The sequence below is a fragment of the Helianthus annuus genome, chromosome 8 (genome assembly GCF_002127325.2).
Source record: "Helianthus annuus cultivar XRQ/B chromosome 8, HanXRQr2.0-SUNRISE, whole genome shotgun sequence".
NCBI lineage: Eukaryota > Viridiplantae > Streptophyta > Magnoliopsida > Asterales > Asteraceae > Helianthus > Helianthus annuus.
This window is the reverse complement of record NC_035440.2, coordinates 105,243,341-105,269,636: the sequence shown is the minus strand read 5'-3', so window position 1 is coordinate 105,269,636 and position 26,296 is coordinate 105,243,341. Positions and strand designations below refer to the sequence as shown.

General features: G+C 37.7%; 2 protein-coding genes and 1 long non-coding RNA gene across 4 annotated transcripts; all 3 read right to left on the bottom strand.

The window, feature by feature from the left end:
• Positions 1–6,315: 6,315 nt before the first annotated feature.
• Positions 6,316–14,172, bottom strand: LOC110868380 (serine--tRNA ligase-like). 2 transcript variants are annotated; one of them, XM_022117529.2, is made up of 10 exons: positions 14,034–14,172; positions 12,998–13,153; positions 12,809–12,879; positions 12,178–12,339; positions 11,933–12,038; positions 10,660–10,853; positions 9,763–9,866; positions 8,968–9,151; positions 7,760–7,939; positions 6,316–6,686 (listed from the first exon to the last, which is right to left on the bottom strand). In XM_022117529.2, the coding sequence occupies exons 2-10, from the start codon at positions 13,128–13,130 to the stop codon at positions 6,504–6,506; spliced, it is 1,317 nt and encodes a 438-aa protein (XP_021973221.1). In that variant the 5' UTR covers positions 13,131–13,153; positions 14,034–14,172; the 3' UTR covers positions 6,316–6,503. The 2 variants fall into 2 exon arrangements, with proteins under 2 accessions (XP_021973221.1, XP_035831738.1); XM_035975845.1 differs by having other exon boundaries at positions 12,998–13,145; positions 14,034–14,158.
• A 2,190-nt stretch (positions 14,173–16,362) lies between these two features.
• On the bottom strand, positions 16,363–18,229 carry LOC110867284. The gene is made up of 3 exons (XR_002551481.2): positions 18,071–18,229; positions 17,495–17,560; positions 16,363–16,600 (listed from the first exon to the last, which is right to left on the bottom strand). It is a non-coding gene; the product is annotated as an uncharacterized LOC110867284 (long non-coding RNA).
• Positions 18,230–25,251: 7,022 nt separating this feature from the next.
• On the bottom strand, positions 25,252–25,989 carry LOC110866830. Its single transcript, XM_022115980.1, has one exon. It carries the CDS (start codon positions 25,987–25,989, stop codon positions 25,252–25,254), a length of 738 nt encoding a protein of 245 aa, XP_021971672.1.
• Positions 25,990–26,296: the final 307 nt, after the last annotated feature.

Sequence of the window (26,296 nt, the reverse complement as noted above, 5' to 3'; positions counted from 1 at the left end):
CTGGTGGGTCTTTATGCTCTCATGACGGGGCAGATTCATTTGTCGTTTTGGCAGCTGGTGATGCTACATATATGGCAAAGCCGAAACAAAAGACAAAAGAAATTAATTCCGCATGCCCGTTTGATTAGTACCTTTCTTCGTAAACAGGGGGTGGTTCTGATTTCTGAAAAGGCCTTTGAAAAGCCACATGCTACTTGGTCAATTGCTGAAATGTGCAATGGTGATAGAATAACACATGTGAAGACCAAGTTATGGCACAAAATCAAGTTTGGAGATGGTGCTAAATTGAAAGTGTTGCAGTGGGGGAAGCAACCACCAAGTCAAGGCGAAATGGATGACTTGGATTCTAGTGATGAGGAGGTGTTCAGGTTGAGGCGAGAAGCGGGTTTTCAAGTAAGAGAAGGTGGAAATGGGCAGCATGAGGGGCCAAGGCAGTCGGACTACTCCTGGGGCGTGTTCGACGATGATATGCAGGCGAGGGTGCATAGTAGCTAGCCGCCAAAATATGCTGGCCGGGAGACATTGAAACAATCTTTGTATGATCAGAATTCAAGATTAGAGATCAGCAGAGAGAGACAACATGAGGAGATGATGGGATTCCTACGACGTGCTGACCGTGCACGTCACATCAGTGGTGAAATGGAACTGAATATGAGGGCGTATGATGAAAACCAGACGCGACATTATCACAATTATTACAATGGAGTTCCATATTGCGAGAATCCACCTCATGTGGATTTCAGTCAGTTTCCGCCATATGAGCCAGGTATGCCCCGTCTCCCGATGCCCCAAGTTCATGGATCGATGTGGTTGCCAAGAGAATATTTGGAGCCGCATTTTCAAAGCTCTTACCCATATCGACCACCACCATATGATTACTCGGCTCGTCAAAGTCAACAGCATGCAGCTCAATCGTCTTCATCCCAGTCGCAGCAAGGTCCGCAAGGAGGTTTAGCGGACATTTTCGATATGAGTTCGTTTTACGAGCATTTGGGTGGATACTATGGTGGACCACCGGGTCCATCATATCAGTGAGCACTCTCTGACTTGTTCAGGTCCATGTGCTCTCTCCCTTTATGAACAATTAACTGTCTTTTTATTTTTGTTTCATGTTTTGTGTTTGGTGGTGTTTAAACTCTAGTTGTCGTGTTATGGGATGTGTTCGTTTGGTTTGTTTGTGATGAGTTAGCCGCTCATTTAGGATAGTTGGTTTGTTTTCCCGGGATTATATTTTAAAAGCACCATACATTGGGGACAATGTATCCCAAGTGTGGGATCACATTTCAATCTCTTTAAGCTTTATCCACAAATCCCTTCCCGGGCTCCCCCATCCCCACACTTGGGATACATTATCCTCAATGTATGGTGCTTTTAAAATATAAGCCCGGGAAAACAAACCAGCTATCCTAAATGAGCGGCTAACTCATCACAAACAAACCAAACGAACACATCCCATAACACGACAACTAGAGTTTAAACACCACCAAACACAAAACATGAAACAAAATAAAAAGACAGTTAATTGTTCATAAATGGAGAGAGCATATGGACCTGAACAAGTCAGAGAGTGCTCATTGATATGATGGACCCAGTGGTCCACCATAGTATCCACCAAAATGCTCGTAAAACGAGCTCATATCGAAAATGTCCGCTAAACCTCCTTGCGGACCTTGCTGCGACTGGGATGAAGACGATTGAGCTGCATGTTGTTGACTTTGACGAGCCGAGTAATAATATGGTGGTGGTCGATATGGGTAAGAGTTTTGAAAATGCGGCTCCGAATATTCTCTTGGCAACCACATCGATCTATGAACTTGGGGCATCGGGAGACGAGGCATACCTGGCTCATATGGCGACAACTAACTGAAATCCACATGAGGTGGATTCTCGCAATATGGAACTCCCTTGTAATAATTGTGATAATGTCGCATCTGGTTTCATCATACGCCCTCATATTCAGTTCCATTTCACCACTGATGTGACGTGCACGGTCAGCACGTCGTAGGAATCCCATTATCTCCTCATGCTGTCTCTCTCTACTGATCTCTAATCTTGAATTCTGATCATACAAAGATTGTTGCCATGTCTCCCCGCCAGCATATTCTGGCGGCTGGCTACTATGCACCCTCGCCTGCATATCATCGTCGAACACTCCCCAGGAGTAGTCCGAATTCCTTGGCCCCTCATGCTGCCCACTTCCACCTTCTCTTACTTGAAAACCTGCTTCTCGCCTCAACCTCAACACCTCCTCATCACTAGAATCCAAGTCATCCATTTCGCCTTGACTTGGTGGTTGCTTCCCCCACTGCAACACTTTCAATTTAGCACCATCTCCAAACTTGATTTTGTGCCATAGCTTGGTCTCCACATGTGTTATTCTATCACCATTGCACATTTCAGCAATTGACCAAGTAGCATGTGGCTTTTCAAAGGCCTTTTCAGAAATCGGCACCACCTCCTGTTTACGAAGAAATGTACTAATCAAACGGGCATGCAGAATTAATTTCTTTTGTCTTTTGTTTCGGCTTTGCCATATATGTAGCATCACCAGCTGCCGAAACGACAAATGAATCTACCCCGTCATGAGAGCATAAAGAACCACCAGCTCCCATTTCCGTATACCCATCATATCTCCCAACCTGGGAGTCACATTTGAAACCACCAAACTTAATAAAACCCTCACCATCGGCTTGAGGTTGTCTCGCTTCAGTGCCACACCTTTCTCCAACAAAAACAATTCTGAGTACATCACATTTTCACCCACAATCTTCTTCGGATCACTGAAGTAATCATCTTCTTTGATATAAGTGTAGAAACTATCCGCCTTAGAATCAAATTTTGCAACCTGACTTAATGAAGCCAAAGACATGGTTGTCGGCTTCCCGTTAACCTTTCCCTTCAGTGTAACGATTCTTGGCGGATCATTCCCGTCATTCTTCGTCAGCGTACTCAACCATTCCATAACACTTCGAAGATAAACTTCTCCACTCTCATTACCCCGAAACTCCAACACTTCTTCCCAACCAAGTTCAGTAAATTTTTCATACAATCCCAATGCCCTAAGATCGGGTCTATGGATGCGCTTCTCGAAGCAAGTATTTGATATAATAGAGTGCGTATCACCCATCTTTTCATAGAAGAGTTCAGCCTGATACGCGGCTTCTTGCTTATACAGAGGATCATCTCTCCACGTAGGACGGTAGGGAACATCACCGTATCCCCGTGGAGCTTGAACAAAATCATCCATAGCGGTTTCCCGAATCTCAACTCCGGTACCTCTTCTCGCCCTCTTCGACCCAACCGCTACATCCTCCTGTGGTGCGGTTTCTTTTTCTTTGCCCCGACGTGATTGACCATCTACAATTACACAAAAACAACCAAAACAACTCAAGTTAGTTCGAATCAGCTGAAACTAATACCCTAGAACAAGTGTGTAATCTATGAACCTCCCCACACTTGTTCTAACCATGGCTCAACTTGTTACTAGTTAAATCATTACCCAAGATATTCCCCAAAATTCACAACTTCAAATAAAATTCAGAATATGGTTCATTAACTAGCTTTAAAACAGATTCAAAGAATTCCCCTAAGCCATAACATCAATCCAACCCTCATGTAACAATTTTTCCCGTTTTAATTCATTAACCAAAATAAAATCACAATTTCATGAATCATTACATGTCTATTCAACCATTAAATGACTAAGCAAACAAGAGCAAAGCATGAATATAAAAAAACTACCTTGACTTCATCAAATTAGAGAAAAATTATAGGAAAAATCATACCTTTTTAGTTTAGAAGGGCTAGAGAACACTTAAATAGCTTGCTTATGAAGTTTGAGCAAAAAGCCCCAAATTTGAATTTTAGGGTTCTTTGAGCTCGATCTGATTCGTGTGAATCTGGGTGTTTTCGGTGAAAACCGAGGGTAGGGTTTTGTTCCTCTCGAAAAAATAGCCAAGTTAGGCTCTTGAATCGCTTGATTTGGTGGAGAAACGAAGAATCTAGGAAGCTTGGTGGCTATGGAGGTTATGAAGAACTTGAAGAAGATGATGATAATAGATGATAAGTTTGGGGAACTTGTGGTGAAAACAAACGGTGAAACCTGATCTATATGGGTTGGATTTTGGGTTTTACTTGTTTAGATATTGAATTTAATAGAAATCTGGGTCGGATCCACCTAAAGCCGATCCACACATCTCCTTGTTACACCGACCGTAGGCTACGGTCTGTAGACCGTAGCTTACGGTTTCAATTCTCTGTTACACATATAAGGGAGACCGTAACCTACGGTTCCAAACCGTAGGCTACGGTTTAGAAATGTTGTGTTTACCGAAGTCCTCAACCGTAGGCTATGGTTGGGACCCGTAGCTTACGGTTTAAGCTTTTCAAAATTTTTTTAATTTTTTTTAAATGGTTTTGTTTGTAGTGAATGCTTATGAAAACTTTATTGTGTTTATTTATGTATTTCTCTTTATGGAAAATATTGAATACGTGCCCGCTCCCAGGGATGCAAAAACCAACTAAACTATGTAGATAGGATAAGTCGGATATCGAACCAGAGGAGGATTGTGGAAAATGTTATGATGCTAAGTATTAATTAACTAATGCTAAAAAGTAAAATTCAATTGATGGTTTGATTGTTTAGGAGAATTGTCTAAGTTAGCGAATAAAAATTGAGATTTAAATCAATAGGAGAGAAGATGGTTCCTCCAGATTCCAGGTTTTGCAGTTAACTTCAACTATACGTTTAATCGTTACCTACATAGACATAGGTGTTAATTAATTATTGTGATAACCAACGACTAAGTACTCCGGTCAATACATAACGGGAGGTTATCGAATGATTATCAATTACAATTTACAAACCCTAACCCCGTGTCAAATATATCCCAATTACTAGAACTCTCGGGAACTGAATGCTTAGATATTAAGGTTTAAATAAACGTAACTGTTTACAACCAAGAAATCAAATCAATGGTGATAAGCATCGAATGCTTAGATCACCAAGTTAAAACGATTGTATCAACACATAATATCAGTTAACTTACAAAAACCCTCCATCCGGATGAAACCACAAAAGTTTAGCCGCTCATCTCGCACAAAGAATCTTCAAAAGCTTGAATTGACGAAGAGTTCATGGTTGATTCGATGATTAGATGAAGAATCTTGATGGATTGGGATGAAAGAAACCTTGAATCTTGAGTCTTCGAGTGCCTTGATCGATGATCGAATGATAGATAATGATTCCTCTCTTTTAAAAACCCTAATATACACTTTGGGGCCTTTTTCGCGTGTGTTGACTTCCCCGGGTCGTAAGCTACGAGTTAGGAACCGTAGCTTACGACTTATAAACTCTGTTTACACATTAACACCAAACCGTAGCTTACGGTTTATGGACCGTAGGCTACGGTCGCATGCTAATGGTTCCTTCTTTGCTGCATATAGTCAACTCGTAAGCTACAGTTTGAAACCTGTAGCTTACGATTCAAAAGTTCTGTCCAGTTTCTTTTCAAACATCACCAACTCGTAAGCTACGAGTTGACACTCGTAAGCTACGATCGAATATATGTTCCTCTTTTCTTCTTCATGAGTAACTTTCAATAATTGACAAAAGGACCCCTCAACTTTGTTTCTTCAATCTCCTTTCATATATGAGCATAACATAACTTTCAAATAAGTACCGAATGGCCCCTCAACTTTTAATCTTCTTATTTCTTGCATATCTAGGCTTCACACAACTTCTGAAAAATACCAAATTAGCCCCTGAACTTTGCTCATTCACATTCCTTTCACTCGTGAGCCTTCATATCACTCGAGCAAGCTTTTACATCCATCCTCGAGCTGCAATATCCCATCCTATGCTCACAACTTCATCTTTAACCATCGGAAATGCACTGAATTACATGTTTAACATGAAAATCACCAAACTCTCATAGTTACTTCATTCTACGCAAGTAAACACATCAAATATACCTAAAACATCATATTTAAACACTCTAAAGCTCGGGTTTCACCCTCTCCATCACTTGATAACAAATTTATGTAAGATAAAATATGTCACAAATCAGGACGTATAATTTGCGAAAACAAGAAAAAGTCAGCGACCAAAATCTGATAAACGTCCTACATTAGTAACGAATTTGAGTGTGTTACATGACTAGTTACAAAAGCTGCTCATTTTTTGCACTATTCATTGAAATAAAATGTGTTTTGTAGATGAAAACGCGTACGTGACACAAGATGCAGAGTCATGCCCTGGATCGGAATCGAGCGTTTAACTACATTTCCACACCATGAAAGCACCAAGACGAAAAAGGGAAAAACGATCAAAAAACTTTCAGAGCATAATGCATCATATTCAAAACAAAAAGTAGCAATAATAATTTTAAACAAACAGTTTCAACAAAATAACCAACAGAAATATCTACAACCGCCTTGTAACATCAAGAAACCCGTTAGAATCGAGCATCTTTTATAATGAAAGGAGACTAGGCATTTCATTTTCATTTCTTGATTTTCTTTAGGAAATCCAAGAAAGTCTTGCCACCCATAAATGGCTGTAAAACTTCTGGTATTGCAACACCTTTTTCCGTTTGGTAGTTTTCGAGAATGCAGCAAAGAGTCCTCTCTGTTGCGGTCAATGTAGAGTTTAACAGATGGCAGTATTGTTTCACCTGTTCATTGCCCTGCACATGAAATAAAAATAAATAAATTTATAATAATAACAATAATACTTATCATGTTTGGTTGACATACATGAATAGAAAAGTCATTCAAGTATAAATACTGAATAACATTTACGATTTTACTTCTAGTTACTACAAAATCTAATAAAAAGAATAACTAGCGTATTTACATATATAGACCATTACACAAAAAAAAAATGATAGTCATACTGCTCAAATAACACAAACAAACGTTTTATTCAACCTTCTATTCATGTATACCAAACGCTACCATTGGTTTTAAATTATGTGATGCGCTCCAATGCGTTTGGGCCAAAAATCTGATGTATGATGTGAGCGCGTCACGTATGTAATGCGCTCTTTATAAAAAGATACTAAAAGAATTATAGAGCCGGTTAACGTACAAGAGCCCCTTAACGTGTGAAGCGTACACGAGTACATTACGCATGTTATAAAACTCAAACCCTAATCACGCATGAACAAAACAGCACATAATCACGCATGAGGAAACCTAATCACGTATGTTATTTTGTGGTTGTGATTCGTGTACACTTCGCAAGTTAAAGAACTTTTGTATTTTACACTTTTTTTCAAAAATAATATTTATAAAACCAAAAACATCTGACGTAATAAGATAAGAGTTGTGCTTTTTGCTTCAAATCAAGCATACTAAGATATTAATTATTGGAAAACCCCAACCCATTTCATAAAATCTGGAAAAAGAATGTAACAAACAATGTTGCGTGCATCAGAGGCACCTTGCGACGAGCACATTCTGGGATCTAGAAGCAATATTCTCACATCATGTAAACGCAACGCATCAGCTGTAGTGATGCTCTCTCATCAGCGCATCACGCATTATTCACGCAGAATGCGCACACTTTAAAACCAAGACGACCTAAAATATGGTCAAAACTAGAGCTACCAAAATGGGCAGGCTGAGTGATGAGTTGACCCATAGTAGTCAAAAAGCAAGACGCACAGCATAAACATCATTTCTAGAGATTTTAGGCTGATTTAAGGCTAGTTTAGTTTTAATTAAGCATATATAAGATAATACTGAAAAAACAAACCTTCTTTTGTCCACATCTGATTTCCAATTTTCTAGACTGATAATCTGTGCAATTTGAACATGAAACAAGTTCTCTGTAAGTTTTGGACGCAGGAAACCATGCTTCCAAGTCATACTTCTTTGCTGCAGCATCGTTTAGCGCACCAGAAACTATAGACACTACTTGATACGGCAATTTCAACTGTCAAATATAATAAAAATTCATTAGTTAAGACCAATTTAAAAAAAAAAACATAAATATAAAAATTCATTAGTTAAGACCAATTTAAAAAAAAAAACATAAATTATCACACAAATGATCGCCCTTTGGTTGATATGCATCAGTTTTGAATGGTAAAGCATGTCCTCGACTCCTCGTATACACATAAAAGCAAGTGTATAGCTGTTATCTATAGGTGCATGCAGATACATCTTTACTACTACCACTAAGCATTGTGAATTGTAATATAACAAATACAGCACTGGTGTTATGGATGTGAATTTCTGACACACGAACCTAACACGAGATTCGTGGGTTTGGGTTTAGTCTAAACGGGTCCGGGTCAGTTTTGAAAGTTTGCAAGGTAGGGAAAAACTGAATGACTTCTCATTGATAATTGATGCCCTTTAAATAGGGAAAAATACAAACAAACCCTACCACTAAATTAGGAAGCATAATCAGCATCTAATTACAATATAAATCAATTCTATAAATACAATCTAATAATTATCGGCTAAGATGTTTCAGGTTGACCCCCGAACCTGTTTAGATAAACGGGTTGGTGGGTTGACCCGTTTAACCCATTTATATTATATTTTTTACAATAAGTTTTATGTCATAAATTAAATTGGGCGTGTATTTTATGCCATAATTATAACTTAAAAAGAGAAAATGACATAAGATTTTATAATTTAAATGTAATTGTATTGTATAAAATTGTGTTTTTTTAGTAATTTTAAACTTAATATATTAATTTGTGAAAAAAAAAGTAAAAAATTCGGGCTGAACCGGGTCGTGTTCGGGTCAACCCGCGAATATTCAGGTTGTGTTCGGGTCCCTATGTATGACACGATTTTCGGGTTCAGGTCGTGTTCGTCCAATTTTTCGAATTCAGGTCGGGTTGAACCCTCAGACCCGCGAACACAATTCGTAAGCTAGAAGAAGTGCCACCACGATTGAAACATATAATTCACATAAAGAAGCATATAATGTATTTAACAAACAATTACCATCTGATAAAACTCCTCAGAGTTTTTAATCATCTCTTCATGCATTTCCCAAGAATCATTGCCACTTGGTTTGGTCAAGCAAAACTGTTCAACCTTCTCAAACTGATGAACACGGAAAATGCCGAGAGTGTCTCTCCCGTGTGAGCCAGCTTCCTTACGAAAGCACGACGAATATCCAGCATATCTGAGAAATTTTCCAACATTACACAACCGAAAAGAGAATACACGTGAAATTTATATGTACGTATGTATGTAACTATGTATGTGTGTGCACACGCCGCACCAAACATTTACATCATTTTAGTGAATGCACCAAAAATGTAACAATTTTTCTGCACCCGTTTATTCAAAATTACATAGTTTTTGTTTGCCAAGAAGATTTATAAACTGATTTATTTCAGATAGAAATTTTATATAAAAATGTCAAAAATATTTGAAGTCTATCCTTGATTATTTGAGTAAAAGATAATTAATTAACTAACTTACAACAATTAATGAGTAGTAATATAACTTAAAGTTAATATCCAATATGGTACTCATTTAAAGATCTCTATGAAATTGTTTAAACATAAATATATCATAAAAAATTAACCTTTGCTTTTTATGTTGGACGTTTAATACGTAAATTATGAAAATAGGGTGTGATATATAATATTTTTACACGGAACTTGGTGTAAATGGTGTGATGAATAGCGTAGTACCAAAATTTTACACCTTTTGATGTTTTGATGCAGACAATGAAAATGGTCTTATGATTAAACCGGTTATTTTTTCTATTAAATGTATCAACTAAACCTTAATGGTAGCTCATTTGGATGAATCCAATCATCTATATGGTAAGCACATAACGGTTGTTCAGCAGTTGCAATCAGATACTTGTCATCTCCCTCGCCTGTTACCTATAATTAAATTAAAAAAAACAATATTAATTACTTAAGTCTGCTGCAGAATTAAGTGATTATGCGTCTCTCACAAACAATTTAAAATCCTATGATTAACACAAACAATAAAAGTAAACTTGCTTTATAAAGATTGTATCAAGAACAATGACTGCAAACTTCATCTTGAATTATATGAAGTATACATATAATTCTGTTGTAATCAGGGGCGACAATTCTTGACACGACCCCCGAACCGACATGAAATAACAGATTTGGGTCGACTAACACGACCCATTAAAAAAACGGGTCGGTTTGGGTTGACCCGTTAACCAGTTTAACTATTTAGAAGTTTAAAAAACGGGCCGGGTTCGGGTTGACCCGTATTAAAAACTGGTCGGGTTCGGATAGACCCGTTAACCTGTTTAACTATCTAGAAAAAATATATATATTTTTGTTTTTGTTATTTCCGTTTCTTTTTTACATGGTTAGTCATAATAATGTTAGTTTTGACACATTATATTATTTACTTGTCACACTCATACTCAGCATTAAACATGCTATGGATGCTTATAAATCGTCAACTTGTACGACTCATTTAAAAATACGGATTAAACGGGTCGGGTTCGGATTGACCCGCATTTACATGTGTGCGACTTGGGGTTAAATATTTGACCTGAATAATAATATGGGTCGGGTTCGGGTTGAACATTTCAACCCGCCAACCGTCAACCTGACACGATTAACACCCCTAACTGTAATGAGTTTGTATAACTTAAATAATTTTCACAAAATCTACAAGCAAGTTAGTTACCTTGTAAAGTTCTTCATCAAATTGTGCTAACTGAGCACATTTTCCCATTATATCTTTCCTCATAAAGAATGGTGTCTGCAGTGCTGTGTATTTCCTTTTCTCCAAAAAGTCAAGACCGAAATTTATAAGAGCTTGATTTAAACGCACACCGTCTCCTTTCAAATAATAACCTCTGCCACCAGCAACATTAGCACCTGGATTTCAAAAATCAAGAAGCATTAGCTACACCACTGTTTTACAAGTTGCCGGAATACAGCAAACTCAGTGAAGAAAATTATAAAGTTAATAATATTTGCAAGATAACAAAATGTATATATGTGGCGCTATAAAGTGGGGGTTGCAATTTTGGCCCATGTGGGTGAAAATTTTATATATCAAATCATCAAAAAATACCCTAAAGTGTATTTGAATACTTGAAACCTCTTAAATTTCTTATCCATAAGTTTACTATGTTATAGTTTTTAATCATAACTGATAAATGAACTATTTAAAAATTCAAAGGAAAAAAAAAGAAAGTTGACCGGTCAATCCAACCTAAACCATTTTGACTTCAATTAAAAAGTTACTCCTTTTGACCCAAAACCTCTTTGACCCATTACCCAACCACTGACCCACCAATTTTGCGACCTCTACTATGAACAGGCAAAACAGATGGTCAAGTGAGAATCAAAAATAGCACAGACTTATGGTAGGGCTGCAAATGAACCGAAAACGGGAATTTTGTTTGTGTTCGTTTAATAAATGAGCGAACATGAACAGAGACCGCGTTCGCACACTTATGTTCGTGACCGTTCGGTAACAAGTTCGTTTATGTTCGGTTGTGTTTGATAGTTCATTAGGGTTTTTTAATTTCTATTTCTTATTTATATACTTAAAAATTCACGCTAATTCAATATTTAATAAATCTTAGTGTATTGTGTATAACATACCTTTTAACATATGTTCGTTTGTGTTCGTCTTTGTTCATGAACGCATGTTTGTGTTTCTTTATGTTCAATTGTGTTCATGAACATTCCTTTGTGTTCGTTACCTAAAATTAACGAACGAACACGAACAAGTTCATTTCCTTGATGAATGAACATGGACATCAAATCTAGTTCGGTAAGTGTTCATGAACAGTTCGTGAACACATTATTTCCTTAACGAACGAACACGGCCTCGTTCGTGTTCGTTTGGTTTGTTGGCAGCCCAACTTATGATTCATAATTAGAAACATTAAAATATAATTAATAACCCACAAAAAGACTTTATCGAGTCAAAATCATCGTAATACCTTTTTTCAGATCCGCGATACCGAGAAGTTCCACAAGCTCAACGTGATTTTTCAGATTTGTCTCTTCTCTTCTCTCTCCCCAGGTCCGGACAACAGCATTGTCCGCCTAGATTTGTCATCGGTAATAAAAGGGTAATATTGTAATTTGTAATACAACCACCATGTACAAAATGCATAAGGGATAGGAGATAACGATCGGTATGAACATATAATGATATAAAGAAATTATTAAAAATAATGTCAACCTCATCATTGCTAACGGGAACCGAATCATGCACAAGATTTCCAACTGTCTCTAGTTTTGAATATAATGCTGTACGGGCCTCCTGAACCTCCGCTTGCTTCTTTGCGGTTGAATCCTTGTTTTCCTCTGTGCTTTTTATTAGCGAACTCGCGTCTCCGCCAGACTTCAAAAGAATACATTTTGCAATTTAGCTTTCGTTTTTGGCAACTAGAAATTATATATTTATGATCATATTAACATTTGAAAGGATCAATAAAACTTACAATCATAGTTGTTAATGGCGAATAGCGATAAATAGCGATAAGGTACCTATATGCTACATAGCGAATAGCGGGGCGGCTATTTTATAGATAGCGATACACTAGATATATTTTTTAAAAATTTTTTATATGTATATTATATCAAAATGCCCTGGTATATATGCTATTTTACATGTATATTTAACAAAAACCTAAAATGCAGCTATTTTATAACTAATTTAATTGCCATTTATATTAAAAAAAACAAAAATAAAATAAAAAGTTTCGCTATTCTCGCTATCCATCGCTACAACCCTAATAGCGACACTAGACAAATACGCTACGTAGCGCGCTATAGCGATAGCTACGATCGCTATTGACAACTATGCTTACAATCCTAAGTTTAGCCACTTCTTTGTTAATCCTGTTAAAGTCTTTTCGCAACTGCTCCACCTCGAATTGACCTATAAATCAAAGCATAAAAAAGAATCAAATAATTGTCAATCTTATTCCAGATTCACATATAACCAAAAAAAAAAAAAAACAATCAACAAGATAAAAGTAAAAAAAAAAAAAACTCACGTTGTCGCAACTCTTTGTCAAGTTTAATAATTTCATCGACAATTTCTACACTTTTACCACGACGACGCTGAGATTCGCGTACAATTTCCGGATTTCCCCCCTTTTCCTCCCGAAATAGATTAATGTCCAACATGCTTCCTCTTTCTTTCTTGCTTTCTAATAAAATGAAAATAAAATATAACTTTTAAAGCGTTAACAAAAGAACACAACTAGCTAGTAAAACAATCAGTAAAAACAACAAGGAGATACCTATCAAACAATTCTACTAAAAACGAATTTAAACTCAAATCCATTCCAATATAACTATTGTATTATCAATCACGCATGGATATAATTAACACAAAGCTAACGAGCTCGTGTATAAACCCTAACTCCACGTAAGTAAACAAACCCTAATTTTAACATAACAGATAAATAAAAAAAACGCAAATACATCCCTAACCCTTAAACAACAACAACTGTTTCCTGTAATGGACAAAAAGCTTACGAAAACGAACTGAATGAACGAAGAGCAACAATCTGGTGTAGAACAACCAGGGGTGGGGTGGCGGTTGCAGTGGCGAAGTCTGATATTCCGACCAGGGAGCGGAAGTCATCGGACCTAAAAATTTCTATAAAACCGGGGGTCGAAAACCTATATACCCAAAAATTTCTATACGAAAACTACATACTCTCCACTACTTAGCGAAAAGTTCGGGGGTCGGCAGCCCCCTCCTGCCCTGCTTAAGCTTCGCCAATGGGCGGTTGGGTAATGGGTTAGGATGGGTATTATCCGAAAAAAGATGCATTCACATGAACACACACAGAGGCCACAATATCAGTGGTACATCACCAATTAAAACTCCAAAACCAAAACTCAAAAGATGCTTAGAAACATAAAAAAACCTAATTATATATTCAAATTCACACCCGCAACCATAGTTAAATTGACACAACTGTTTTCTATGAACTGATCAGGGTTTACAAAACCCAGAGATTTTTTATGGCCAAGATATAAGATTTTAATAAAAAAAAATCAGTAATTTAAGATGCCTACCTCTCAATAAGGGATCGTATAGCGGAGGAGAAGAAGTGGTGTTGAACGATTCTGATGATTCAGTGGGGAGAAGTATGAAGATTATGCTTAGGTTGTTGTGAGGGGTGGCGTAGTGGAGAATATATTCCAAGGGTTTTAAAGAAGATAAAATAGGGTTTTCATTATAGGGGTAACTTGCAAACCAAGTTTCACAATTTTACCATTCATTAAAGTCACTCAAACTATTTTTTGTCAGTTTAAAATCATTTAAGTTTAATTTGATGTTTTAATCTTGCATAATTTGCAGGTAACCAGGTTACCACGGCTATTTATTTTAATTTTTATTGTTATGTGGATTTTTGTAATTACCTTTTTTACCATTTTAAATAAAAATAGCAAAAACCAAAGCCAAAACATAACATTACATAGCAGAAACAAAAAACATACATAAAAAAAACAAGTACCTGCGTGTCTTCTCTACGTTCCAACCTGTATCTCCGGTTATAAGATATCACTGCCAATTAGAAGCGTCTGCGTTTAGGCACCTCTTCACGAGACCTACTGCGTGTCTTCTCTACGTTCCAACTCCTCCCTAACGAATTCGTTGGAGAGTTGGTTCATGGTAGGATAACGCTCGGTTTATGGTCAGAAGGTTACCGAAGCTTCATAAGGGATTTAGAAAACTAAATGTGGTCCTCAAGAAGCATTTCAAAGGGTTAAGCCGTAGATCGGAAAGTTTGATTCTTCATCGGAATCTATGGCTGTGAAATCAATTTGTGTGGAAGCAATACCAAGACGGGAAAGTGGATTGGCGATGAGGTGGAGGCCGACGGGATATGCTTTGTCGGGAATAGTCGTCGGAGTATCAGCGGAAGTAGGAAGATCTGAAGATTCGGCGGGATTGGTAGACATTCTATAGAAGACGAGGATGATGATGATGGTGAAATTTACGTTTTTCTTTTTCATTAAAAGGTAAATGAGAATTGGTCTGTAATAATCCCACCTAGACCTTATTGGCCATTAATAATCCCACCTCAGAATATTCCCCCCACTAGTCCCGCCTTTCACCTATTTTTCCTTACAATGGTCCCCCGTTAAAAAAACTTAACGAAGTTAAGTTTTTTTTCCAAATTATAAACAGATTTTTAGGGTTTTGATCAGAACGATGATACGAGTCCATTGATGTAAAACTTGCCTCGAAACAGTGCTCCAAACGATGAAAATGGCGCTTCAACTCGGGTGTTTAAATTTCCAATTAACAAAAATCAAGTCACTTGGAGCACCATTTCAAAGTAAGTTTTACATCAATGGACTCGTATCGTCGTTCTGATCAAAAGCCCTAAAAATTTGTTTGTAATTTGGAAAAAAACTTAACTCCGTTAAGGTTTTCTTAACGGGGGACCATTGTAGGAAAAATAGGTGAAAGGTAGGACTGGTGGGGGGAATATTCTGAGGTGAGATTATTAATGGCCAATAAGGTCTAGGTGAGATTATTACAGGCCAATTCCCCAAAGGTAAATTATAAAACTAAAATAAATAATCAAAATTAAAATAAAATACGGCAACCTGACAACCTGGTAATTACGCAAGATTAGAACAAGAAATCAAAGTTGAGTGACTTTAAAGTGACAAAAAAAGATAAAGTGATTTTATTAGAACGGTAAGGAAACTTGGTTACTATTATGTGAAGTTTTCCCTTTATTATATTAGGGTAAACCACCATAAATACAAAATACTTTCTAAAAACGTATGATACATAGATAAATCATTTGGGAAATACCAGGGGAGGGGATGGTAATGACACCACTGTTTTTAAATATCGGTATGAACCGTCCGGTTATACCGGATATTGGACACGAGTCCGATACGATAAAGGCACGGTAAAATCCAAAAACGGTATGTCTTATGTACCAGCGGTAAATCTGGTTCAAACCGTTGAACCGGTTTCCATTATCTTAAGATTTTATTTCTTAATTTTAATAAAATATTATATTAAGGTAATATTGATCTTCCATATTTACGGTAATCAACCAAGTGTCTTCTATTCCAATACTTCACCATTGTTGAAATTGTTACTCACATTGTACAATGCAATATTGTTTATAACTAATAAAAATATTCTTAAAATGCTTAAGAGTTTTCAATAAAAATAGTTGTTTTTAGATAAAATTATGATCAGTTACATAAATCCTAGTTGAGATTTGATTGTTTTTTTAGATGAATTTATATTTTATGGAATTTATAGGGTTAACTAGTGACCCGGTTCAACCACTCAATACAACCTGGTTCAACTGGTTGAACCATTTTAGAGCCCAACCCGGTATGACTTAAAAACCTGTAAGACCCATACTAAATTTATAATTTACTTCATCATATAATGTTTGCATTTTTATATAAAAATGCCAGTTTACAAAAACATCAACAATAACGATGATCACCTAAGTTTTAAAACATCCAAAATATACTTTTAAGTGTTTACGTAAGTCATAACATCAAAATAAACAAACATAGACGCAGAAGCTTCGATTAGGTGTGTGTTCGGTTCTTCAACGATGCTTGATTTTCATCCAAAAGTTTATAGTGTCCACCTATAATCAAAACCATCATAAACGTTAGTTATGAGAGTGTTATAACATATTTAAACAAGTTCGTGAGACAAAATAAACAAAATCAACACATTTGCCAGCTCCGAAGCCTGTCTCGAGCCGCGACAAGTTTGGCTTTGGCTTTTTGCGGGGCGCGACAGCGCGTGGCGGGGTGCGACGGCAAAGAGTGTTGCCGGCCGCGGGGCGCGACAGCCTATTTTTTCACAGAAAGTTCCTTGTTGGTGCTGCATTTTGCCCGGCATTGCCATATTTTACTCAATCACTCATAACTTTCGCAATTCTTATCCGTTTTTCATGAAACTTGTTTCTAAACGACCATAAAACATATACCTACGTATTAACTCGTCGGGTTAGCAACAATCTTGATTTATAAGCTATCGGCTTACAAATACATTATAAAATTATTCGACCCGTTTACGTTTAACATCTTTTTCACATCTTATGGTAAAGGTTAATCCTTGACCATTTTACCCTACTCCCCGGGCTTATTAGAACTAGCGTATTCGCACCCACTACATGGTTTACGTACGCATTAACATTTCGCTTGACATATTTTAATCAAGCGTAAGTTTTACCATTAGTAACTTAAAGAAACCTTAATTCTCTAAGTTTTCTACCCATTCTAAAGTTCATAATCAAATTTAGCGTTTCCGTTACTCGGCTTACCCATCAAGTTTAAGGTTTGTTTGCATGACATATAATTCACTTACAAACCGCCAATTTACTATTTTCTTATTTTGACCCGTTTAGTTGTTAAGTGAAATCCATCACTTCATTAACATACCAAACACATCCAAATTCGCTATATCATTATATTACACATATCAATGGCCAGACTCATCTATAGGAATGTAACGAAACTAACAAGTCACGTACCTTATAGCTTATCCTTCAAACGCGCGTCCGTTCCAACTTGACCACTTAACACTTCACCCGATTTGCCTATAGAGTTCAATCAACTTTATCTTTAGAACTCATTTTACGACTTATCACACAAAATTACCAATTTAGTCAATTATGTGATTCTTTTACGTTTTCAACATTTCAAGATTCACTTAGGCATTTTAACGAGCATCTTGTGGGCGAGATTTTTTTTCAAACATTGTTTAAGTTCATGATTAACTATTAATCATGTTTTAACATCATATTCAAGCCTTTATGTCTAATGTACATAAACAACATCTAGAACTTGCATCATAACATCAAATTTCACAAATTTACAACCATAACTCACGTGTTCATCATATCATCATAAAACTCATCTAGCACATACATGATTAGCTATTCAATCACTAGTTTATGGCACTAAATCACCAAATTCTCATCTAGGGTTTGTTCCTAGACTTGTACTCATGTCAATTTCACTATAACATTCAACATTCACACTAGAATTTCGTTTGTGAATGTTTATCACAAATTCAAAATATCATCAAATATCAAAATTCAACATACCTTGTGATCTCCCAACTTGGGTGATCACGAAATTAGTTAAAGCACCGATTTTTAGCTCGATTCCTCTTTGATTTTGATGAATTTTTGTGAGTTTAGGGTTTGAGAGGAGCTCCATCTTGGCTCTGTGTTTTGATCGACCAGGAACACACACATGTGTGTTTTTTTTGGTGTCAAAATTTCATTTTTAATAAACTTAGTTTCACCTTTGTCAATTTTAGCCCCTCCACTTCAAAGGTTATTTAAAAGGTGTATTTATTCATGTTTCTTTATTATCTGCCAATATATTATCAACTAGGTTAGTTATTCCTAGTTACATTATTCTTGGTTATGACCAACATATGTTTATATATATATAACATAATTTATATAAATTTCTAATATTTTTGGGGTGTTACAAGTCCGCCCCCTTAAAGAGGGTTTTGTCCTCGAAACCGAAATACGTACCAAATAAGGAAGGGTAGAGGCGTCTCATCTCTTCTTCAGACTCCCAAGTAGTGTCTGGTCCCTTCCGATGTTCCCATTTGACCTTCACTTGGTCAATTTCTTTATTCCTTAAGTTTTTGACCTTTCGATCAAGAATTGTGACGGGTCTTACCACGTTTGTCATCCACTTCAATATCATCATAGCGGATGTAAGTTGTTTTATCAGCCAAACACTTTCGGAGGTGAGAAACATGAAACGTGCTATGTATACCGCTCAACTCCTCCGGTAGTTCCAGTCGGTAGGCTACTTTACCTACCCGTTCAATGATTTTAAATGGTCCAATAAATCTTGGGCTCAACTTCCCTCTTTTTTCTGAATCGAATGATCCCTTTCCACGGAGATACTTTGAGCATGACCCTATCACCAATCTGAAACTCGATTGGTCTTCGTCTTTTATCCGCATACGATTGCTGTCGGTCTTGGGCCACTTTCAAATGAGCTCGAACCGCATCAATTTTCTCATTAGTGGTTCTGACTACATCTATGTGGGCAAGTTCACGAGTACCCACTTCACCCCAACACACCGGGGTTCGACATTTTCTACCATAAAGCATTTCGTATAGAGTCATTCCAATGCTTGAATAGTAACTGTTATTATACGAAAATTCAACAAGTGGTAGATAAACATCCCAGCTACCGCCAAAATCAATGATACATACCCGTAGCATGTCTTCTAGTGTTTGAATCGTTCTTTCACTTTGCCCGTCTGTTTGAGGATGGTATGCGGTACTAATAAACAACTTAGTACCCATTTGTTCCTGAAAATCACGCCAAAAGTTTGAAGTAAACCGTGTATCTCTATCAGACACGATGGATACCGGCGCTCCGTGGCGTGCTACGATTTCATTCGTATATACCTCTGACATCTTCTCAGATGTATATGTATCACGAATCGGAATAAAGTGAGTGCTCTTCATCAGTCTATCTACGGCTACCCAAATGGCGTCGAAACCTCGAGTTGTTCTCGGTAGCTTGGTTAATAGATCCATGGCGATATGTTCCCATTTCCACACCGAAATGTCTAACGGTTGCAGTTTATCGTAAGGATTTTGGTGTTCTGCTTTTACTTGTAAACAAGTTAAGCATTTTTCAACATACTTGGTTATATCTCTTTTCATTCCGGGGCACCAATAGTTTTGTTTCAAGTCACGATACATCTTGGTAGCTCCCGGATGAATGGAATAGCGTGATTTATGAGCTTCATCAAGAAGAAGCTTTTTAACACCACATGTGTTTGGAACCCATGTTCTACCGAAACGGGTTTTCAACCCGTGATTGCCATCCATCAAATCTTTTAGCCGGCCTATTATTCGTTCTTTCTTCCGGTTCTCTTCTTTTATTGCTTTGACTTGTGCCTCTCGGATTCGTTCAAGTAAACTCGAGGTCACCATTAATTGCATTGAGCACACTCGAATAGGAGAGTATTCTTCCTTTCGACTTAACGCATCCGCCACTACATTGGCTTTTCCCGGATGGTAGTGTATTTCACAATCATAATCTTTCACCGTCTCTAGCGAACGCCTCTGCCTCATATTTAATTCTTTTTTATCAAAGAAGTATTTCAGGCTCTTGTGGTCAGTAAATATTGTGCACTTCACCCCATAAGAGTAGTGCCTCCAGATTTTTAAGGCGAATACCACTGCCGCCAATTCAAGGTCGTGCGTAGGGTATTTCTTTTCATGGACCTTTAATTGTCTCGAGGCGTAGGCAATAACCTTGCCTCGTTGCATCAAGACACGCCCAAGACCTAAATGTGATGCATCGGAATATACTACCATATCATCTGCGCCATCTGGTAAAGTTAATACCGGGGCATGGGTCAATTTTTCTTTGAGTGTTTGAAATGCCCTTTCTTGTTCAACACCCCAGTTGAATTTCTCATCCTTGCGGGTTAACTTGGTTAATGGCGAAGCAATCTTGGAGAAATCTTGAATGAATCTCTGGTAATAACCCGCAAGCCCTAGAAAGCTTCTGATCTCTAAAGGATTTTTCTTAGAATGTCGAGCGAAAACAGTGGAACATCTTCAGCACACTCGAGAAACAATCGAAGGGGGAGAAGACCATCAATGGAAGCCTCCTTGGTCAACTATGTGTATGCCTTACGAGAATCCATTGATGAGATGACATCCATGGAAGAAGCCCTCATTGACCGTATTAATCATTTGACGGTGGGATTAGAGAGTTGCCTCCAAGAAGTCAACCTTTTGCACCAAAGGTTGAATATTCTTGCCATACCTCCCATGGTGCCAATCATCACGCAAGGGAGTTGGAATCTCGTGCCGGAAATCATTATCCCAACCGGATGGAATGACCTTCCTCCGAAACCTCCTCTAGCCGTGTTAAATGGAGTTCCGGTGGTCGTTGCACCTCCTCCACAAGATGTTGTGGAAAATGAGCCCGCCTTCTTTCTCCCTAGGGAGATTGAGGAATGGCTCAATGACATTTGAGGGGTATCCTCCGGTTTGGAGTTCTAAAAGCCCTTAGACACCGGAAAATCATTTTCGGTTTTTATCATCCTTATCATGTAAACATCTAGGGTAGAACTTCATCGTGATTTAAATTTCCTGCATTTTATGACTATCTATCTTAGGACATTTGTAGTTTTTCATTTTTAGGACTTTTTAATTTTAATTTCTAGGAACTATGTATCTTGCAGTCTTAATGAAGGATGGTTTAAGTTATTATGTGGTGTTTGGATGATGTTATAATGGTTTAACAAACGAGGGAAGATGGAAATTGCCAAAGGGACGTTAAAACCACACAACTTTTCCAGCATTACAGCAAGTGTAGCACGGAGCCGTGCTCATCCCAACACGTCTCGTGCCCATGCTCTGCAGAAAAAAGTCCCAGTTCAGGTAACTGGCCATGGGCCGTGCTCGCTGAGCATGCCCCGTGGCCAGCCTTCTGTTAAATTTTGATACTGGCAATCTGACCACGGGGCCGTGCCCGGACCACACGGGGTCGTGGCCTGACGCCCAATAACAGAAAATCTTGTTTTTCAACACCTTTTATACATTTGAATCAACCTAAAAACTTATTTTTGGGATACATTGAGGACAATGGGTAATTTAGGTGTGGGGGGATGCTAATACCTTGAATCTTGCAAGTCCTAATAACAAGCATTACACAAAACTCTATTGGAACCGCTAATCACCCCGATTTTTTTCAAAAAAAAATTGTTTTTTACTTGTCTTGATTTAATTTGGGAATAACAAGTTCTAAAAAGGTTATATTTTTACAAATTTACAACCGATAGCATCGTGATAAAAAGAACCAAATAAGAAAATTATGAAAAGGCATGACAAATCTAATTAAAATTTGATTATATATACTTGATCACATTATAAACCCATTCCCACAACAAGTGAGTTTTGAGTCTTTATTGAGCATACATGCATATATCTTTAAACTAAATGCTGATTTTTCGTTTCTTGTGTGAATAGCCACTTGGTTCTTACGACTCTAGAACTTGCCAAGACGATACATTCCGGTCCTTACCAACTTGAACCCAAGTAAGTAAATGATAGAGACATTAGGACTAACCCCTTTTCCTTTCAAAACCATTATTTTTCATTTTTTATCACCTACCCAAAATCCCCCTAGTTAACCCCTTTGAGCCTAAACCTTTTCATTTCAAAACCCACAAAACAAACACCCATTACCCACCAAAACCTTTTTCTTTTCAAACCCCTTTTGTTTTAGTAAAAAACTCGGTTATCTTGTGACACATAAAAAAATGAAAGTCTTGCAATAAACAAACAAGTTCCTCAAAGAAATCTTGTTTGAATATTCTTAGTTTGAATAAAAGTCACAAAAATAAAAGTTTTACGACGACCGACGCTTTTTAAGCTTTTCGCCATTTTTACTAAACACTAACCAAAAACCACCTACCCTTAGCCCAAGCCTAACCCTTCCCCAAGTCCTCTTGATATTTACAAAGGTTTATAGTTAAAAAGGAGGAGGATTGATCGCTTGGCAAGCATATGGTAGAAGTAAGTTCCATGACTGATCTCGAGTGTTTCACAAAAATACACAAATCGGCCGAGTGTTGAGTGATCTCCCATGAGGTATGTGAACTTGTATATAAATGGAATTTTAAAGAGGCATGTTACGCCCAAATAAATAATTTTTCTTATAAAATGTTCTAAATAAATCATAACGAATAGGATTGTAAATAAAATAAAAATAAAAACTTAATAAAGATCTTGGATTCCCGACACTCAAGATAAGCCCAAAACTTCTCCTCTACCTCTTCCATTTGGGTGTGTAAGCCACATATTAAAGACTTTTGCTTGAGGACAACAAAGATTCAAGTGTGGGGGTATTTGATGTATGTAAAATCCAACATATAAATTACATCAAATGATGCATAAAAGTAAACCTTTTTTAGTAGTAATGTTGGAAAAAGCGTGTTTCTTTCTTCCTTTTGAATTTACAGGACCAAACGAGCTTAAAAGAACAAAAGGAGCAAATAAGTAGCCAAAACCAATATAAATACCAAAAGAAGGAATAAACGTGACATCCCGACCCCTCGGCAGCATCTCACAAAGCAAAAACAAACAGAGCCTGACCACGGGGCCGTGCCCAGCTGGGCATGGAGCGTGGTCAGGAGCTTGCACAAAAGACAAACCTGTAGAAGCTTCCACGCCCACCACGGGGGCGTGCCCAGCTCAACACGGGGCGTGGTCAACGCAAAGATACGCAGAATCTTGATAGTACAACAAAGAGTTGACCACGGGGCCGTGCCCAGGAGACACGGGGTCATGTGGGGCGCTCTGCTGACACTTGCAATAAATGAAGGAAGAGAAGATGCTGGGCACGAGGCATGCCCGCTGGACAAGGGGCCGTGGCCAGAACTCTGTTCAGGCTATAAATAGGGGTGGTTGGTTCACTTGAAAGGTATCCCTTGGCAAACCACTACTCTCCCACTTTGCCACCACTCCACCACCACCACTACAACACCAACACCCACCACCATCATCCATCATCCATCTTTAGACTATGTAGTAGTCTCGGGATCCAAGATTGATTGTAAGGGTTCTTGCCAATCAAAGGCCATGTTTGGTTAAGCCTCTTACATCACTTGGTGAAGACAAGTCTTTTATGTATTACTTTTGATTTTTAATCTTTAGGCACTTTTTATTTGGGTTTATATTAATGACCTTAATAACTAGTTTCTTATGTTAAAGGTGAATTTTTCTTATCATTTTCTCGTGGTGTCTTGAGTTACTTTACTGTCTATATAAAGTAAAAGATGTCATCATTCGTGTCTTTACGATCTATATAAAGGCACGTTGACTGCCTGATCGGGGTTTGGGGAATGGTTTGGTAAACTTCTTGTCTCATTTAGTGTATAGATCCTGCGAGGACCTGGTTCAAGGTTACTAGGACCTCCTTCAATACTTACTGGTATTGGATAGCGGGGGTGCGAATAGCTTGAATCCCTCATATGTAAACTACTATTAATACTTTAAACCGGCTTCTTGGGATTGTATCCTTGCTGACTCAAACCACTTAGCTGAGGGTAACGTCACCTTCAAAAGAGGGGCCTACCACTTTTCGCATTAATAACTTACTTAATTGTCTTTCAATATTTCGACCTTTTGGGATTGTATCCCTACTGACTCAAACCACTGGGTTGAGGGTAACGTCACCTTCAAAAGAGGGGCCTACTACTATAACTAAGATAATCTCTTAAAAAGTCCGAAAGTGCGAAAATCATCAAAGGATACATTAAAGACGAGTTGGATCCAAGTGATTCTATCTTGTCTATTTGTTTTTATTTTATTTATCTTTTCATTTTTAGTTTTATTTTTATGTTTCAAACTTTTCTCAAAAATTTAGATTGATTAGACATTGAGGATAAACCGGTACTAAAAGCTCTTGTGTCCTTGGACGACCTCGGTATCTTACCAACACTATACTACGCTCACGATGGGTGCACTTGCCCAAGTGTATGTTTAGTGTTAGTATAATATCGTGTTTTATAAATTTAAAACTTGACTAATGCGTAAAATGTGCTTAAAATATTAATAAAATCTTATCACACCTAACCCACACCAGCTGTCTTCGGTACATCTTCTTCTTTGACCTTCAATTGATGATATCCCGACCTCAAATCAATTTTTGAGAACCAACTCGCGCCTTGTAGTTGGTCAAACAGTTCATTGATTCTCGGGAGTGGGTATCGATTCTTCACCGTAAGTTTATTTAACTCCCGGTAATCGATACACATACGCATACTCCCGTCTTTCTTCTTTACGAATAATACCGGTGCACCCCACGGGGAAACGCTCGACTGTATAAACCCTTTATCGAGTAAATCTTGTATTTGCGACTTTAATTCTTGAAGCTTCGATGGTACAAGCCTATACGGCGCCTTAGCTACCGGCTTTGCACCCGGAACCAATTCGATTCCGAACTCCACTTCACGTTCAGGCGGTATTCCCGGTAAATCCTTCGGAAATACGTTGTCAAACTCTCGTACCATCAGTACGTCCCCAATCTTCGGCGATTCTTTCTCCGAATCACATGTGTAAATCAAATACGCCTTACACCCATGTTGAATGAGTTTATGGGCTTCCATCATCGAGCACACTATGGGATTACCACTCTTTTCCCCATAAATAGTAACATGCTTTCCGCTCGGAGATGTTAGTTTTATCTCCTTACGGAAGCATATGACTTTAGCGTGATGTCAAGACAACCAATCCATCCCGACGACCACTTGGAATTCCCCCATCGACATAGGTATCAAATCTACTGAGTATTCTTTATCATCAATACTCAATTTGCAATCCCGACACATAGCACAAACAATAAAACTCTTGTTATTACCTATTTCTACTTCTAAAGGCATAGGTAACTTTGTTAACACAAATGAAGGATGTCGAATAAATCCATGTGAAACAAAAGATTTATTCGCACCCATATCAAATAAAATACGTGTGGGAATAGAATTTATGGCCAATATACCTGAAACCACATCAGGTTCAATCTTGGCTTCTGCCGCAGTTAGATGAAAGGATCTGGCCTTTGATCTTGGAGTTTCCGTTTTCGTGTCGGTTACTTCCTTCTTTCCTACCAATTCTAGACAATCTAATTTCTTGTGGCCCGGTTGGTAACATTTATAACAAACCGACACCTTTCGGGGGTAAATTGAAGTCGCATGCCCCGTTTTCCCGCATATAACACAAGGTTTATCTTTGGAATAACATTCGCCTTTATAAGCCTTGCCACATCTCTTGTAACTAGGCAATCCCCCTTTCACATTCGTTTTCTTTGGGGATTCCGTCATCCTTGATTTCTTCGTGGGGCTTGGATTTGCATCCAATGCCCTCCTTTCTCCTCTCTCCACTTGCTTCTTCAATTCTATCTCTCGTTCACGAGCGGTGTTAATGATTTCAGTGAGAGTTTCATACTTTGAGGGAGTCATAAACTCCCGGTATTCGGCACTCAATATATAATAATAATAATAATAATAATAATAATAATAATAATAATAATAATAATAATAATAATAATATATCTGTTGCTCTTCAGTCTGCACCAGCTCGTCACAAAACCTTAGCTTATCAAGGAATATTCTCGTAATCTTGTCGATTGTTTCACCCTTTTGTCTCAACTGGAGGAACTCCTCCTTGATCTTGTTGATGATAGCTTTAGGGCTATGATGTTTAAAGAATGGCGCCTTAAACTCATCCCATGTCATGTTCCTTGTCACCTCAACCCCTTGTTCTTTC